At 38.3% G+C, this 17,572-nt stretch overlaps 1 protein-coding gene across 1 annotated transcript; it reads right to left on the reverse strand.

Moving 5' to 3' along the window:
- Positions 1–14,846: 14,846 nt before the first annotated feature.
- Positions 14,847–17,217, reverse strand: LOC108064070 (guanine nucleotide-exchange factor SEC12). The gene is made up of 4 exons (XM_017151412.3): positions 16,827–17,217; positions 15,820–16,761; positions 15,332–15,494; positions 14,847–15,279 (listed from the first exon to the last, which is right to left on the reverse strand). The coding sequence occupies exons 1-4, from the start codon at positions 16,965–16,967 to the stop codon at positions 15,194–15,196; spliced, it is 1,332 nt and encodes a 443-aa protein (XP_017006901.2). The 5' UTR covers positions 16,968–17,217; the 3' UTR covers positions 14,847–15,193.
- Positions 17,218–17,572: the final 355 nt, after the last annotated feature.

Consider the following 17,572-nt stretch of genomic DNA (forward strand, 5'->3'; position numbering starts at 1 on the left):
GATTTTTAATTTAGCTTACTGGATTTGTTGCGAAAATACAATATGAACACTTGAACCTTAAAAGGTGGGCGCTATCATTGGAAAGATATTTAAAGATCAAGTAATTCTTTAAATATTTGTCATTATTTCAAGTATTGTCGGAACATTTTAAAAATGTCTTCTATGCTTACATCAATATCACTATAAGCGAAAGGTAAATGGACAGCTAATTACAATCGACGACTACGTTTTGCTATGATTCTTATGCTCATTTGTTTTCTCGTGTATTTCCGTATGCATTGGGACCGGAATAAGGATAATAGCTTAGAACCTAAAAGCATTTTAACCTTCAGAATCTCCGAATTATTTGTAAATACGACGGGATGTCGTATTCATGGGATGAATGCGGCTATTTGGCTATTTCTTTTATAAAACCATTCAGATCAGTTGTCTGCCCAAGGATGCAGTTGTTAATAGCTGAGACTATCGAAGGTCGGAATTGCTTAATCCTAAATATCTCGAAGTCTAAGCTTTTCTCATTCTGTCGCGTGAAGCGCTGGAAACGTGTTTCCTGTGCGTATCGGGAATTCATTAGGGTTCATGATTTCTTGAGCAAGTACGTCTCCTTGCAGTTTTTTATGCCAAGCGAGCAATCTAGGTACTATGAGGTTGGAACCGGCCAGCAGAACATTCGTAAATGGTGTTGGGTGGACTTTGCCAGGATAATTTTTAGTGACGTTCTGTTTTTCCTGCCCCCGCCTAAAAGGTCGCTAAAAACATATACATCTAAAGAACAACTTTCAGTCATGATTATGGGCCTTGATTCTATGTCCCATATGCACTATCGACGACACTTACATAAAGTGTCAGACCTTATGAATAGTTTAACCCACACAGAGTTTTGGGGCTACAATCGTGTCGGTCGTAACTCGTACCCCAATCTGATCCCTTTGTTAAGCGGACAAAACTACTCCGAATTTGAAATTTCTTGTTACGCTGGTAACCTAACTTCACTTTTTATGGGACGACTTCAAAGCGGCTGGTTACTCGACCGTATTAAGTGAGGATAATGAGTGCATTGGAACATTCACATGCAAGAGAAGGGGCTTCCTAAAGCAGCTCACTGATTACTATTTGCGTCCAGTGATGCTGGAAATCGATTTATTCACAACCTACAATACCCATCATAATCTTGAGTGCTCCGGCGACCGACTCTATCAGGTCACCTATTATGACTTTATATATAAGATAATGGCGCACTTACAACGACGTCCCTTCTTCTCATTTCTCTGGCACACACAGGGCATCCATGATCATTTTAATTTTGCAAAACTTGTGGACGAAGACTACTTAAGGATATTGAAGAACCTGAAGTTACTGGTGTCAGTGTCAGCACCTGGAGCTTAAGAGAGTGCGCGCTGCCTATGGTTTAAACGGTAAAACTGGACGAAAAGAAGAGCTATCTAAAATTATGGTCCACCTGCAAACGACGCCTGGCCAGGGCCACTTCGACGCCACCATTTTCAGGATGCCACATGAACTGGCTGATGAGACGACTCTAAAACTGGGCGGCATAATGGAAATATTGCTTTTCTAAAAAACAAAAAAAAAAATTTTAAGTTTTTCTTACATTCTGAAAAAATGTCTGTTTTTATGAAATATTTCCCTAAAATATAAATAATTGTAATTCTATTTGATCAGTTTCCCTTATTATACACTTTTTAGGAAATTTTCTCTAAAACTAAGAAATAATCGCCTTTAATCAAAGAAATCTTCCTAGCCTAGGGTTCTAATGCGTGCGTGCATGAATATGTTATTCAAGCTTACAACCGCAAGTGTGAGTTCAATCCCACGTCGAGACGAAAAAATCATGATGTCTCTTTTTTTCTTTGATCCCTTATAATAATATATTAATAAAAAAATGTTGCGTTTTTTTTTCTTGAATAGTTATATATTGATAAACATGATGTTTAAGTTCTTAAAATTTGAAATATTCAATTACATTTACTATTGAACCAGTATAAAATATATATTTATATTAATATTAATCGATAAATATTTACGAACAAAGTTTAATGAAAAACTGACTAAAAATAGGAGAAACAGGAGAGAACGCTATAGTCGGGTTGGTGTCCCGACTATCTAATACCCGTCACTCAGCTAAAGGGAGTTGCGAACGCTGTACTCAGGTTGGTGTCCCGACTAACTCAGCTAAAGGGAGTGCGAGGGAGATAGATATATGTAGATATTTTGATTGCGTATAACTTTTTAATGAATGGTCCGATTTGAAAAATGTCTTCTACATTTCGATAGGTATAAATATACACAACAAAATTGCATTTATACTTCTCGGAAATCTTTAAAGATGTGGGCGCAGGACACATTTTAAAATCGTTAGTGGGCGATTGTGGGCGTTAGAGGGGCGTGGCGCTCGGCTGAAATAAACTTGCGCTGCGTAGGAGGCCCAAGAATATGTGTGGAAAATCTCAACCTTCTAGCTTTTGTAGTGCAATTTTTTTTAATTAAATTAAACTGACGGCACATCTAATAACAATACAAAACAACAATAAAACTGCAGCATTCAATGTTATATGGTAATATTAGAGTTTTTTTTTACATAAAATCAACGATCACAATTCAAATTCTTGAATCAAAAAAGTTCGTCCCCATACCCTACAAAAAGTTCGTAACAATACCCTACAAGGTACACTTGGAGCAAAAACGGTGTCACTCTCAAACGGGTCAACCAAAAAATCGCCAAGTACCAAAAACTTTTGATTAAGATCCCATTTATACAAGCATATATTTATCTGATTTTATTTTCCACCCATCTTCGCTCTGGCACTACTGAAACACAAATAAATTGAATAAGTTTGCTAGCTTGCGCACCAACAAGAGAGAACGCTATAGTCGGGTGCCCCGACTATCAGATACCCGTTACTCAGCTAAAGGAAGTGCGAAGGAGATGGAGAAAAACTTTGATCCGCCGTAACTTTTTAACGAATGGTCCGATTTAAAAAATGTCTTCTACATTTCGATAGGTATTTATAAACACAATAAAACTGCATTTTTACTTTTCCAAAATATTGAAATTTTTAAAATCGTATATAAGCGATTGTGGGCGTTAGAGGGAGCGTGGCACCCTTTTGAAACAAACTTGCGCTGCGTAGGAACTCCTAGAATCTACATGCAAAATGTCAATCTTCTAGCTTTTATAGTTTCCGAGATCTCAGCGTTCATACAGACAGACAGACGGACAGACAGGCAGACAGACGGACAGACGGACAGACAGACAGACGGACAGACGGACATGGCTAGATCGACTCGACTAGTGATCCCGATCAAGAATATATATAGTTTATAGGGTCGGAAACGCTTCCTTCTACCTGTTACATACTTTTGCACGAATCTAATATACCCTTTTACTCTACGAGTAACGGGTATAATTACCTCATGAACAAATTACGGGACATCTTACTAAAATTACTGTAAATACATTAGGGGGATTCCCTAAACTGTTAAATTGCTGAATTGTTGAAAATTCAACAAAAAATTTCAGCAATTAAGGGAACGACCCAAAATGGTTCCTGTTGAATTTTCAAACAGCTGTTATATGTTGAAAAATTTCACGGAACTTAAAGCACAGGGTTCGGAAAATAACACACACTGTAAATAACTTGTGTTATTAACATGTTAAATGTCAAAGTGTTAAGTTCAAAAAAAGTTATTGACATGTGTGTAAAAAATTGTAGCCTACATATGTTAGAAACATAAATAACACACACAGTTCATTTGTGTTATTTACACGACGTGTTATTAACACGCCGTGTTTTTTACACAATGTGTTTTTAACACAGGGGGTGTTTTTCACACAGCTAAAATGTCAAAAATGTATGTTAAACTGTTTACATTTCTATAACATTTTGGATTTCTGATAAATTTCGTTCTAATTTCCGGTGTTTAATTATATGTGATATAAATTAATATTCTATAGAATGACTATTCGTTTTGTGTAAATATAAAAGACAAATTTATGTGAATAAAAAATATTAGGACTTATATTATGGATTAAGGGGGGAGATACATATAGAACTGCAATTTTGTCATGTTTAGCATAATGATCGAAGCATTACTTTTTGAGATACACGATCCGCAGGTGAGGAAAACATGGTTTCGAGAAAAACGCATTCAAAGTAATGAAATATATCTACTGCACAAGGAAGGTGGGTGCCGTCATCCTGGTATAAGTTCCAAAATAGTTCGAATTTCTTCGTGAAACTTTCATGACACATTCTTAAAGAGTTGTTCTACCAATTTAAATAATAAAAAAAAAATGGAATTTTTTTTTGTCTATATGTATCTCCCCCCTTAAATAATTTGTCAAAGCAATCATTGCATTAGCTGGTTCAAGTTTTAAAGGAGTGAAACAATTTTAAAAGCTGAATAAAAAGGAAAAATATGGGCAGACCCACTAAACTGAATTTAGAAAAGCTTGTGGTGCCTACAAATTCTAGCGCAATTGTAGAATGCACTGTGTGCAAAAAACGACTGTCGAAGACCAATGGCAATATTAAGCGGCATTACAAGTTGGTTCACAAAACCGAGGTTGATGGAACCGAAGTTAGACAGGTGTCTAAAAAGTTTAAAACGATCGCGTCCCTCAAAATGGATGAGAATGAATATAAGCAATCGATTGCTTACCTTTTGTCTGCAAAAGCGCTCCCATTCCGTCTTTTTGACGATGAATGCTTTCAAAAGGTTTTACAACCGGTTTACAACAAATTTACCGTCAACTCCAAAAGTGCAGTGGCGCATTTGGCCCTGACTGCAAAAAAGGTGTGTTTCGCGATTAAAGAGAAGCTAAAAAATCGCATCCTATGCATAAAAATGGACATTGCTAGTCGCAACGGACGCAGCGTTATGGGTATTAACGTGCAATATATGAACAATTTTGAAATCAAAATTTATACTATTGGTATGGTAGAACTTTTTGTTATGCACACAGCTCAAAATTTAAAGTATGAAATATTAGAATGCTTAAGGAAGTACGATATCGAAATGGACCAAATTTATAGTATGACTACGGACAACGGCGCAAATGTAATAAAAACGGCAAAGCTTTTACAAGAGTTTCAAGAGGCAGGCATGCCCAATGATGATGACGACGACGAAGAAGATTATGATGAACTTCATAATACTTTAAAACAGGCACTAAGTGTAGTCCATTGCGGTGCTCATACTCTGCAATTGGCGTCTTGGGACGTTATTAAAACAGTGCAATCAGAATTAGAGCAGATCCGCAGTGCCATTAAAAAGCTTCGATCAGAATGCCGACGACATGGTAAGAGTCTGCCAGTTTTGGATAACACCACGCGTTGGAGCTCAACGTACAAAATGTTGGAGTCGCTGCGTTTATTGAGAAGTAAAACCGAAAATCTGTTACCAAGCTCCAATATTGATTGGACTTTTGTTGAAGAATTTTGCATTTCCTTTCAACACATTGCAGAATGCACAACCATGCTGCAATCGGAAGACTTGGTAGTGGGAGATTTTTATCGCGAGTGGCTGCTGTGCGAAGCACACTTGACCAGGCTGTCACCTAAACACTCGCTCGCTCAGAAACTTCAAGAAGCTATGTCCAAACGAAAGACAGTTTTATTTGACAATGACACATTCCTAGCAGGAATTTATGTGGATCCTCGATTTAACTTTAAGGGTTCCAGTTATTTGAGCGAAGAAAACAACAAAAAGGCCATGGTATTTTCAGAATATGTTGTAATCAAACATATTTTTTAACACATTTTTCGCTTTTTAGAAACAACTTCTAAAGGTTAGTGAACTTACAAAAACTAAGCCGGACATGGTCCCGATTGACGAAAGGGCAGGAACATCAAGGAACAGCCGATTTAGTATCTTACAAGAAAATTCAAATCTCTTATCGGACACAAGATCGGTCGAGTCTAAACTTATGCATATGCAGTACCGGAACAGACTGGACATCGAAAACAATGTGGCTCAGTACTGGAAGATGCATTCAAAAAATGAGCCGGCTTTGGGAAAGATAGCGGAAGTTACATTGTCTGTGCCAGCAACGCAAGTCTCGGTGGAGAGGGCGTTTAGTGCGCTACCATATATATTTACTAAACTACGTACGATGCTAAGCCCCGTCACGTTGCAGAATATTCTTATTGTAAAACTAAACAAAGAACTACTTAACACTATTAAATATGAAGACAGCTCACAATATATGTAAATAAATCAGAGCTCGTAAATAACTGTCGACACTTTCAATATGTTCGACAAATAACACTTATTTACTGACACATTGGGAAAATTCTCAGAACGAAACAGTTTAATTTCTGTTTTCAGTTTTTTCTGTCTTTGCTCAACAGAAAACAGTTTGTTTTGTGTCAAATGTGTTTCTGTTTTCCAGAGACAGTTATTCTGGGACAGTTATTCATATGTGTCTCAAGTAAATAATCTTCCTCTGAGATCGATTTCAATGAGCATCGTGAATTACCGTCGACAAGTCACCCATGCGCTGCTGAAGAAGTTACCCTTTTCTCTGAATTTTTAGATGGTGTCCAGTCATTATCACAAACAAAGGAAGATGCTTCGCGTGAACCACTATCAAAAATGTATGCAGATGTGGAGAGTTTTGACATGAACTTCAATATATTGCAGTTTTATAATGACCTGAAGATGCAATCGCCGTATTTAAGTGCTCTTGTCCGGGTAGTGCTGGCTACACCAGCCACACAGGTTACTGTGGGAAGGGCATTTTCCGCACTGCATTATGTATTAATTGAGAAACGAAGCTCTCTTAGTGCGCAAAACATAAATTCGCTTTTAGTTTTGAAGCTAAACGTCGAATAAAGTTTATTCGATAAATTGGTCAAACATCAAACTTTTATATACAATCATGAACAAATTTTTATAAAATAAATTATTATTCGGCAATACGAAGTTTACATATATACGCTAAAACCATATCACGCATAAACAGTGTATTTATATAACTATATGGAAAAGACTTAAAATTTTTAAATTAGAAATAAGCAGTCAATCCAAAAAGACACTTATTCTGAGACAGTTGTAGGTTTTGATCATTCAAAAACACTTATTCAGTGAGGTGAAAGCAAAAGTCTCCCTTTTTTTCTGTTATTGAGAGACAGAAATAAAGTTTGTGTCATCCGAAATCAGTCAACAGAAAACACTTTAAAAGAAAAAATAACTGTTTTCTGTCCGAGACTGACAGAAAATTTTAGATTTTTTCTGTTTTGTGAGTAACAAGACAGTTTCAGAAATAAGTGTTAACAGTTATTTACGAGCTCTGAAATAAATTGATTCTGCCTACCCATACTAATATAATGTGTCTTTGTTATAAGAAATTTGTATGTTTTTGGTTATGGATAATTTTTCTAAATATCTATTAAATTTAAAAATTTTGAAGGGGTAAAAAATTTTCTAATTTAAATAAAAGATTATTTTGTTCAGCGACAAGATAGGCCGTTTTAAAATAAGTAGCAAACAAATCAGTAAGCAATAAGCACCAACCAAATAGGTTGGATTTGTGCATTGATAAACGAAAACACTATAATGGATTTTTTTTTCCCCGAAGATGGATCTTCTTAGTGGGTGAAAGTGTTCTGACCTCTTAATCAACGAGTCTTTCCTTTGTTTTATATTCAAAAGAGTGTAGAATTTTTTTAAATGTTAATGCTAATGTATTACAGTTACATTTTTTTTGACTCGCACACTTTTGGAGTCAAAAACACATCGTGTTAAAAACACATTGTGTAAAAAACACATCGTGTTAATAACACATTGGTGTTAAAAACACAAGTCGGCTGTGTGTGTTAACAATTATTTTTCACATTTAACACTTTTGTATTTGACACACATGTCAACAACTTTGCTCACACTGTAAAATACAATTTTACATGTTTTTAACATGTGTGTTAACTTCCGAACCCTGTTAAAGCATGTAAAATTTGATTTATTATTGCTAGTTACTGTCTAAAAGTGTTACCAAGGTAAAAAGAACCACAAATTTGCTTTCTAAGTTGATTTTAAAATAAATAATGCGTTCTGGTGAAACTAAAATGTTACAGAGTTGCCACGACTTTTAAAGGTGACAACTCTGGCTTTTTCAGCAATTCAACAAAATTATCAACAGCCCCGAGGCTGTTGAATTGCTGAAATTTCTGAAAGTTAACTTTGTATGGAACAGCTGATTAACAGCTGACCAAAATTCAACAATTCAGCAATTCAACAGTTTAGGGAATCCCCCTATTGTCGACACGATAAGAGGAGACGACTACATTTATTTGGAATTTTTGTCGTGACGTCATATGTGAGATTCGTCGAGTTCGTCACATCACCCTACTCGTCACATTACCCTACACTCCCCTACAATTTAGTTCAGGATCCTAAAACCACGATTTAATGCATACCCACAAACAAAGGGACAATAATAATAATTATTCTTTGAGCGATTAAAAAAAACTCAACAAGTAATTATTAAAATGGAGTACAATTTATAAAAATCAATAAATAATCATTAAATATTGATTTTTATTAAATCACTTATAACGATTAAGGTCCCTGATTATGTGGTCGGAAACGCCTCCTTCACTGCGTTAGAAACTTCTGACTGAAATTATAACATCCTCTGCAAGGGTATAAAAATATTGTAACTTTGTAGGAAGTAGGCGTTTTGGTTTTTGACAAGTTAAAAAAAATATTTTATGCAGGCATACCTGCCAGGTAATATAAACTTCTGCCGGCCGAAGTTAAATTACTTTCTTGTTTTGGTTTACTTTGGCTTTAATAGTCTAGCATATACATTTAAATTTAAATTGTTTAGTCATACTTTTTAAACTATTGTATTTAAACGAATATAAAAAAATACCTTTTTAATGGGGTATAGCATGTCTGTCGCTTTTGTAGTTTAAAGTTAAAAGCCTACAAAAATTAGCTTTTTGTAGCTTTTTCCCCGCTAAAGTAGCGGGTTTTTCCAAAAAGTCTCCAAAAGTTTCCGATCACTGTGGACGGCAGTCCACGTAGTGACGAAGCGCACCAGGAGAGTGTGCGAAGGCGACTACTATATATACAGGAAGAAATGAAAATCGCAAAAACTTAAAGGATTGAATCCCAAGACTTTAAGAAAATCAATTGGCTTGGGAGAGAGCGGTGAAAGTGAAAAAGTGTAATTTTAGAAATTTTGAGCTGTTGGGGCCGGTGGGGTTAAATGCTCCCTCGCAATGTTTTAGTTGCTTTCCTATTGAAAATACCCGTCGAATGAGGGATCATATGATAAAATCCTACGCTCCTTTATAGCCAAAAGATTTTCTTCTTCTTCCCAAAATGAAAATTTAATTCTGTTTGTCAGTTTGTGATCTTGTCAGTCTGTCCCAAAACATTGGTTTGAAGTCCTGGAAATTTTTTATGGTATTAAAGAGCTCGACATAAGAAACATTATTTCTACCACTTTTGGAAAAACTCGCTAGTTTAGCGGGAAAACAGCTACAAGGTGAGTTCCAAAGTAAACAGGACTCTTTTAATCTAGCGCCCTCTAGTGGCGCCATCTATATGTCAAGTTTTTATCGTTTATCGACTTCCAGTAAAAATTTCATGACATTTTATCTATTGGAAGTGAGGTAATTGCGTTTTCAGTGTTAGTATGTTTTTGTCATCGGTGCGAACATGAGCTTCGAACAAAGAAATTGCTCAGAATTCAACATTCGAAGGACATCATTAAAGAGGAAAAAAAAGACCCAAACTTTCTTTACAAGATTGTGACTGGTGACGAAACGTGGTGTTTTCAAACGAAACGCCAGAGTGCTGAATCGCGCCTGGAAAAGTCAAAGGTGTAGACAATGCTTATTTTTTTTATGATCATGAGGGTTTTTTCCACAAAGAATTTGTTCCACCCACCCAAAACGTTAATGCGGTATTCTACCTTGGAGTTTTGAAGCGTTTGGTGCGCCGTATTCGACGTGTTCGGCTCGAATATCGCGAAGATGGAGGTTGGCGTTTGTTGCACGATAATGCGCCGTCTCATCGATCGACGCTTGGGTCCGACTATTTGTCCCAACCACTCCCAGGAGCTGCCATGGGCCAAAAATCAAAAAATTAGGGGGATTCCCTAAACTGTTGAATTCCTGAATTGTTGAATTTTGGTCAGCTGTTAATCAGCTGTTCCATACAAAGTTAACTTTCAGAAATTTCAGCAATTCAACAGCCTCGGGGCTGTTGAAAATTTTGTTGAATTGCTGAAAAGCCAGAGTTGTCACCTTTTTTTAAAAGTCGTGGCAACTCTGTGACATTTTAGTATCACAAGTACGCATTATTTATTTTAAAATCAACTTAGAAAACATATTTTTGGGTTTTTTACCTTGCTAACACTTTTAGACAGTAACTAGCAATAATAAATCAAATTTTACATGCTTTAAGATAGTTCCGTGAAATTTTTCAACAAATAACAGCTGTTTGAAAATTTAACAGAAACCATTTTGGGTCGTTCCCCTAATTGCTGAAATTTTTTGTTGAATTTTTAACAATTCAGCAATTCAACAGTTTAGGGAATCCCCCTATTGATTTTGAGATATTCCAGCGAAAACCAGTTTTACGATCAATTACGATCCAAATTTTGGGCAATCAGGTCCAAAATTTATGACACACTAGTTTTTTGTGAATTTCTTACCGGATTTTCCAATAATGGAATGAAAAGAGCGATGACGTGCTTACTTACTTGCAATTTGTCAACAGTGCAGTGCACTGTGTTGTGTTTTATGTAAAAAAGTGGTAAAACGTGCGTCTTATTTAGTTCGTAAATGTTGTGCATTACAATGTTTAGGTAAAGTTTTAAGTGCCTTCCCCCGCTTACCTCCCAATGATGTTTATATCGGGGTGACGACTTAATTCCGCCGACATAATTCCGCCGTTTTTAAACGACATAATTTCGCGCGATCTTATGACGTTTGAGAACGTCATAAGTCCGCCGCAGAAAAAACGACATAATTTCGCCAGCCGCGGAATTATGTCGCTGCTAAAGCCTAGTACTCAGTTCGGCTAAGAGTTTTACTAGTCGAAAAATATTAATATTTTAGAGTGACCGAAGTTTTCGGAGTTCATCCGCAATGCATGTAGCATGGTCTTACTCTCAGCAAACAAATCAACTGCCGCCAATTTTAAAAGATTACAAAACGTTGATCCGACCTGGGTCGCAAGCTTTAAATTCCCTGTTGGAATGGCGATATGTATTGCAGCAACTCCTACAGGCAGTTTTCCATTGGTTTTTGTGGTTTTCCTTCCATTTATACATTGTTATTGGCAAACCGCTTCTGCACAAACACAGCCAAAGATCAAATTTTTTATTCTTTGGGCCGCGGCTAAAGGCGTTCATCGGAATTCATCCGCTAAATCTAGTATTTTTTTGGTATTTCCTTACCATTTCCTTAGCTCAACTGAGTACCGCGGTGAAAAAAGTCCCCGGCTAAAGGCTTTAGCAACCTATTTGCCTCTCGCTTACTCCTATGCTTAGCTAGCAGTTTTCGTCGTACTGAGTACTAGGCTTAAGGGACATAAGTTCGCGCGAACTTATGGCGTTTAAAAACTACTTGTGGCGGACTTATGTCATTTTAAAGTGACATAAGTCCGCCGAGGAATAAACGACATAGTTTCGCCAGCCGCGAAATTAAGTCCCTGCTAAAGCCTAGTACTCAGTTCGGCTAAGAGTTTTACTAGTCGAAAAATATTATTATTTTAGGGTGACCGAAGTTTTCGGAGTTCATCCGCAATGCATGTAGAATGGTCTTACTCTCAGCAAGCAAATTAACTGGCGCCAATTTTGAAATATTACAAAATGATTAGCCGACCTAGGTCGCAAGCTTTAAATTTGCTGTTGGAATGAGGATATGTATTGCTGCAACTCCTACAGGCAGTTTTCCATTGGTTTTTGGGGTTTTCATTCTATTTATAATATGTTATTGGCACACCGCTTCTGCACAAACACAGCCAAAGATCAAATTTTTTATTCTTTGGGCCGCGGCTAAAGGCGTTCATCAGAATTCATCCGCTTAATCTAGTATTTTAGTGGTATTTTCTTACTATTTCCTTAGCTCAACTGAGTACCGAGGTGGGAAAAAGTCCCCGGCTAAGGGCTTTAGCTACCTATTTGCCTCTCGCTTACTCCTATGCTTAGCTAGCAGTTTTCGTCGTACTGAGTACTAGGCTTAAACGTCATAAGATCGCGCGAAATAATGTCGTCTCTAAATTTGATATGGCGAACTTATGACGCTTTAAAGTGACATAAGTTCGCGGCAGAAAATCGACTTAATTTCGCCGGCATATGTATGTATGTATGTATATATTTATTTACATATGTACATATGTGTATACATATTTTTCGTGTATACATACATATGTATGTATGTAACTTAACATGCACCGTATATATACCTACATATATATGTATATATATACCTACATATGTATATATATACCTACATATGTATATATATACCTACATATATATATACCTATATATGTTTGGTATACTCATTTTAATACGACATTATTTCGCGCGAACTTATGTCGTTTGACAGTGACATAATTTCGCGGTGAGCGAAATTATGTCGTTTTTTCCTCGGCGGACTTATGTCACTTTAAAACGACATAAGTTCGCCATAAGTAGTTTTTAAACGTCATAATTTCGCGAGAACTTATGTCGTTTAGCAGCGACATAATTCCGCGGCTGGCGAAATTATGTTGTTTTTTCTGCGGCGGACTTATGTCACTTTAAAACGACATAAGTTCGCCACAAGTAATTTTTAAACGACACAATTTCGCGCGATCCTATGACGTTTAGCAGCGACATAATTTCGCCAGAAAAAAACGACATAAGTTCGCGGACCAAATGTACTGCGCGGAATTATGTCCGCGGAATTATGACGCTATGCCGTTTATATCCTGCTATTTATTAATATTTCAAGGTTTTAAAAATGTTTTCATCAACTGCCGAATCGTGCCGATGCACTTGTGCCATTAAAAAGTCCAACCTAACCTCATTTATTTTAGCAGGTCCATCTAGGAGGAAGCTCTTTTTTGTCCTGTGTGTGTTGTCGTTGTAGTTGGTTTTTCCTGTTTTTTTTTTTGTTGCCTTTTGGTTGGTTTTTTATTGAAAAAAATTAAGGATATTTAATAATTCGACTGCAAACACAGATTTATTTAACAGATTGCTTTTAAATTCTGATCCATTTATCCATACAAGCCCGACCACTGTGCGCTCCCCGTATTCACCTGACATGGCACCGTACCTTTTCGGAAAAATGCAGTTGCCGATGAAAGGAAAGCGTTATGCAGACGTAGAGGCCATTCAAAAGGCTTGCACCGGCATACTGGCGGCCATACCGGGCAACGAGCTAAAACACTCGTTCGACATGCTTTTGGACCGTGCAAAACGCTGTATTAAAGCAGGAGACTATTTTGAATAAAATAAATTGATTTTGCCAAAAAAACTATTTCTTGTTTTTTTGAAAGTCCTGTTTACTTTGGAACTCACCTTGTATACATCCCTTGAGATTCCTTAAATTTTAGTATATATCACGATATTGTAAAAAGTCAGGTTCAAAAGTTATTCAAAAACAAAAGAGAACGCTATAGTCGGGTTCCCCGACTATTAGAAACCCGTTACTCAGCTAAAGGGAGTGCGAAGGAGATGAAGATAAAACCTTTGATCAGACGTAACTTTTTAACGAATGGTCCGATTAAAAAATTTCTTCTACATTTCGATAGGTATTGATAAACACAATAAAACTGCATTTTTACTTTTACGAAATTTTTAAAATCGTATATAAGCGATTGTGGGCGTTAAAGGGAGCGTGGCACCCTTTTGAAACAAACTTGCGTTGCTTAGGAACTCCTAGAATGTGCATGCAAAATGTCAATCTTCTAGCTTTTATAGTTTCCGAGATCTCAGCGTTCATACGGACGGACAGACAGACACACAGACAGACAGACGGACATGGCCATATCGACTCGGCTAGTGACCCTGATCAAGAATATATATACTTTATAGGGTCGGAAATACTTCCTTCTAGCTGTTACATACTTTTGCACGAACACAATATACCCTTGTACTCTACGAGTAACAGGTTCCATATAGGAATATAGGATATGGGAATATAGGAAACTTTTGTTTTAGGACTTTTGGAAAAACCAGCTACTTCAGGGGGAAAAGCTACAAATAGCTAAATTTCGTAACTGCTGAACTACTAAAGCTACAGACATGTGCTATACCTCGTTTAAAAGTATTTTGAAATACTTTAAGAATTTTTTAACTTACATCGTTCAAATCCAAAGGTTAAAAAATTATGGTTGAACAATTTAAATTTAAATGTATATATTAGCTCCTGTGAGAGCAAAAACTTCTGATATCAAATAAAAAGACCTCTTAACGAGGTAAAAAACTAGTGACGATCGCACCTTCAACATACAAAAGTTCTGCTAATATTTTTATTGCAGCTTGACGACAGCTACTCGCTAGTGCTAATAGTTACCAGATGACTTACAGTCTGTACTTTTTCAACTTTATATAAATAAATTAGCCACTGGATAATCTCAAGGGGTAGTGTTAAGTAAAAAGGGACCCTATACTCAATAATGATTAATACAATAATCCAAGCCACGGAATTAAAGAACCTTAAGAATAAGTACGTTTTTCTACTATTTCACAGAATTATTGTTAAAATTTCATTAAAACGAATTTAACATCGAAATTTCATTGCTTTATAGATTTTTATATCATTTCCCTGACTATAAAATTGGTGTCATAGGCCCACCACAGTTTGATTTACAAAAAGTCTGATTATGAATTTATATTTCTTCTTCATTCCATTTACTTGTTTGCTTTATATAATTTAATTAAATACCAATTAATTAAAAAAATCATTTACAACTGACAAAGCTCTCCGAGAAGATACTTTTCAGTTACGAGGCTACAGGTATAAACAAATTATGATATAACTAAGCGAACATTGCAATAAGTATTAGAAATAAGGCAGGCGGAATAAACTATACACTTAAAATAATTAACATGAGGGGGTGGGACGTGGTGGAGTGTAGAAGAGAGTTGTGGCCTGTCGATAAACAAACCCGTGTTTACAAACTAATAATGCAAATTGATGAACTCTCCTTGGACCTTTGAACATCAGATGCCCATGTAGGAGCACAGCACAAACACGACGAAAATCATGGCGATCAAAAAGGCTATGGCAATCCAGGCGGGGATAGTACCTGAAAAAAGGTGCTAATAAAATCATTTTAAAATTTACTTGTTATTGCTTACGCCTTTGGGGCAGACTATGGATGCAGACTTTGTTGTCCACGGAAATAGATAGAACGGCTGCCTCCGTGTCGCTGGAGATGGGCGGTCCCTCCTCGTTTGTTATAGGCAGGAACTGAAGACCCGTTACAAACATGGAGTGTGCATGGGGAATGTGGAGCACGCGCTGCAAAAGGGAAGTAGGAATGAATATTACAGAGTAGCAATGCAGTTTAGCTAACTCAGGCGACGTATGTTTAAATCAGCGGTCTGCAGGGTCCTATTAAGTGAGCAAAGGGAATTGTTCTGCCCATCCTCTGCCACTACCGTACACTGTGGAATAGCTGTCTGCACACACACACTGATGAGCTGCAACGTGCACTTTACTTACGCAAATATAAAACAAATTATCATTGTATGTTTGTGCCGACCGCTGTTTTAAGCGCATTTTAGTGGGACACAAGCAGACCTTTGGTTTGTTTGTCACCACAACATTTGTTTCTTAAGCTTACCTGCAGACTGAATGCTATATACATAGAGACGCTTCCCGAGAACATCATGCCAACGGCCACGAACCGACCGTCGTCCCGCACCGCCAGTGACGACAGGCTTTCGTCGATCGCAACGGCCTGGCGCAGTTTCCCGTTCGTACAATCCCAGTGCTGCAAGAACCCACGCTGCCTGCCCACCTTACCCAGTGGATTCGCTATGGTAAAGAGACGGTAGTGGTCCTTCTGCGCTTCCACGGTCCCATAACGGCACCGCTTGAACAGGTACTTGGTCCCATCTGGCGTTTTCCACTCCAGCTTGTGTTGCAGCTGGCCACTGGCGAGGTCCCATACTAAGCCCTGGGCATCCTTTGAGATGCTGGCGATGACCTTGCTGTCAGGGCTGAAGTCAAGGTCGTCGATTTCCTTGCTGTGCGCTGCCAACTCGGTGGACAAGGTCATCTGGGGAAAAGTCCAAACCCGCAGCTTTCCGTCCGTTCCGCCAGTGGCCATCAGACGACCGTTACCACTGATGCGCACCACCCGTTGGAGAGGCTCGGCGCCCTTGAGGAAGTCCGTCTGCACCACATCCGCCGTCTGGATGTCAAACTGCAGCCGCTGGAATTGGCGCAATATGTCGGCGGTGGAGAGCGGTGGCTTCTGCCCATTGGTCACTGGCTCTACACCCGAGTGCGCGTTTCGCTGTCGCACACTGCCGTTCTCGTGGGGCCGCTCTGCCGGCGACGGCTTTCCGTCGCCAACTCCGTTTCCGTTCCCATTATCCTCAGACTGAACGCGGGGCTGGACGTAGTACATCTGGCAGTGCGCCTCCTGGCCGGCGCACAAGTAGCCCCTACGGCTGCCGTTGCGCACCGCGAAGTTCATCACCACATTGGAGCCGGTCTCGTGGCGCAGCACCTCCTCCGCGCAGAAGTGGCTGCCGTTGTGGTACAGCTCGTAGATCTCCTAGAAGGATAAGTCGGACATTAGAACCGCCGACATCAGGAACGCCAGTTGCTGGCATATCATACAAAGCCGTTCGCCACTCCCGTCTTACTGGAGCCACCGCCTCCGGCAACCAAGATGTGGCGGCTGGTCAGCATGTCCACGGCGTAAAGCGGAAAGTTCACACGGGCCAATAGGCCGTCGCTGGGACGGCGTGTGTGAGCCATTATCAATAATATATCACAATCGACCGGACAAAGGGCAGGGACAGGGGGCTGTGTGCACTCGGGTTTTTCAGCTCTGACTGCGAAGCAGGCACATCTAATTGGGAAGACCGCTGGCAAACACCGTTTGTTGGCTAGCAGGGGAATTCTGGGCCGGTTCAGTTGACGCTTCTCATAGGGATCTACTTTTTTTGTGTGTTTGGCCGAGAAAGTTGTCTTAAAAATCCACGTATACTAAATAGCGGTGGCAGGGCGATCTATCGATATATCGATAGACAGACCTTACTAATAGTTTTAGATAAAAAACATTTTCCGTTTTGCAAAATTTGACTAGTGTAGTTGTATTTTATAGATTCATTAGGAACCATTTGCTGAAAAATGCAAATTAATTGTAAACAGTTTATGCAATACCCTATTTGTATTATTGACTTAAGGAGGCCATCCACAGTCGAACTTGCTCGACAAACCAGGCAAGATAGAATCGTTTATATCTTTGTCGAACACAACGGCTGCGTTCAGCAGAACAACATGATCACTGATCACTGATGGATCAGTAATCAGTAATCAAGTTTGTTCTGCTGAACGCTCATGATACATTTCGACGACGT

Source organism: Drosophila takahashii, chromosome 2L, assembly GCF_030179915.1.
Source record: "Drosophila takahashii strain IR98-3 E-12201 chromosome 2L, DtakHiC1v2, whole genome shotgun sequence".
In the NCBI taxonomy this organism is placed as follows: Eukaryota; Metazoa; Arthropoda; class Insecta; order Diptera; family Drosophilidae; genus Drosophila; species Drosophila takahashii.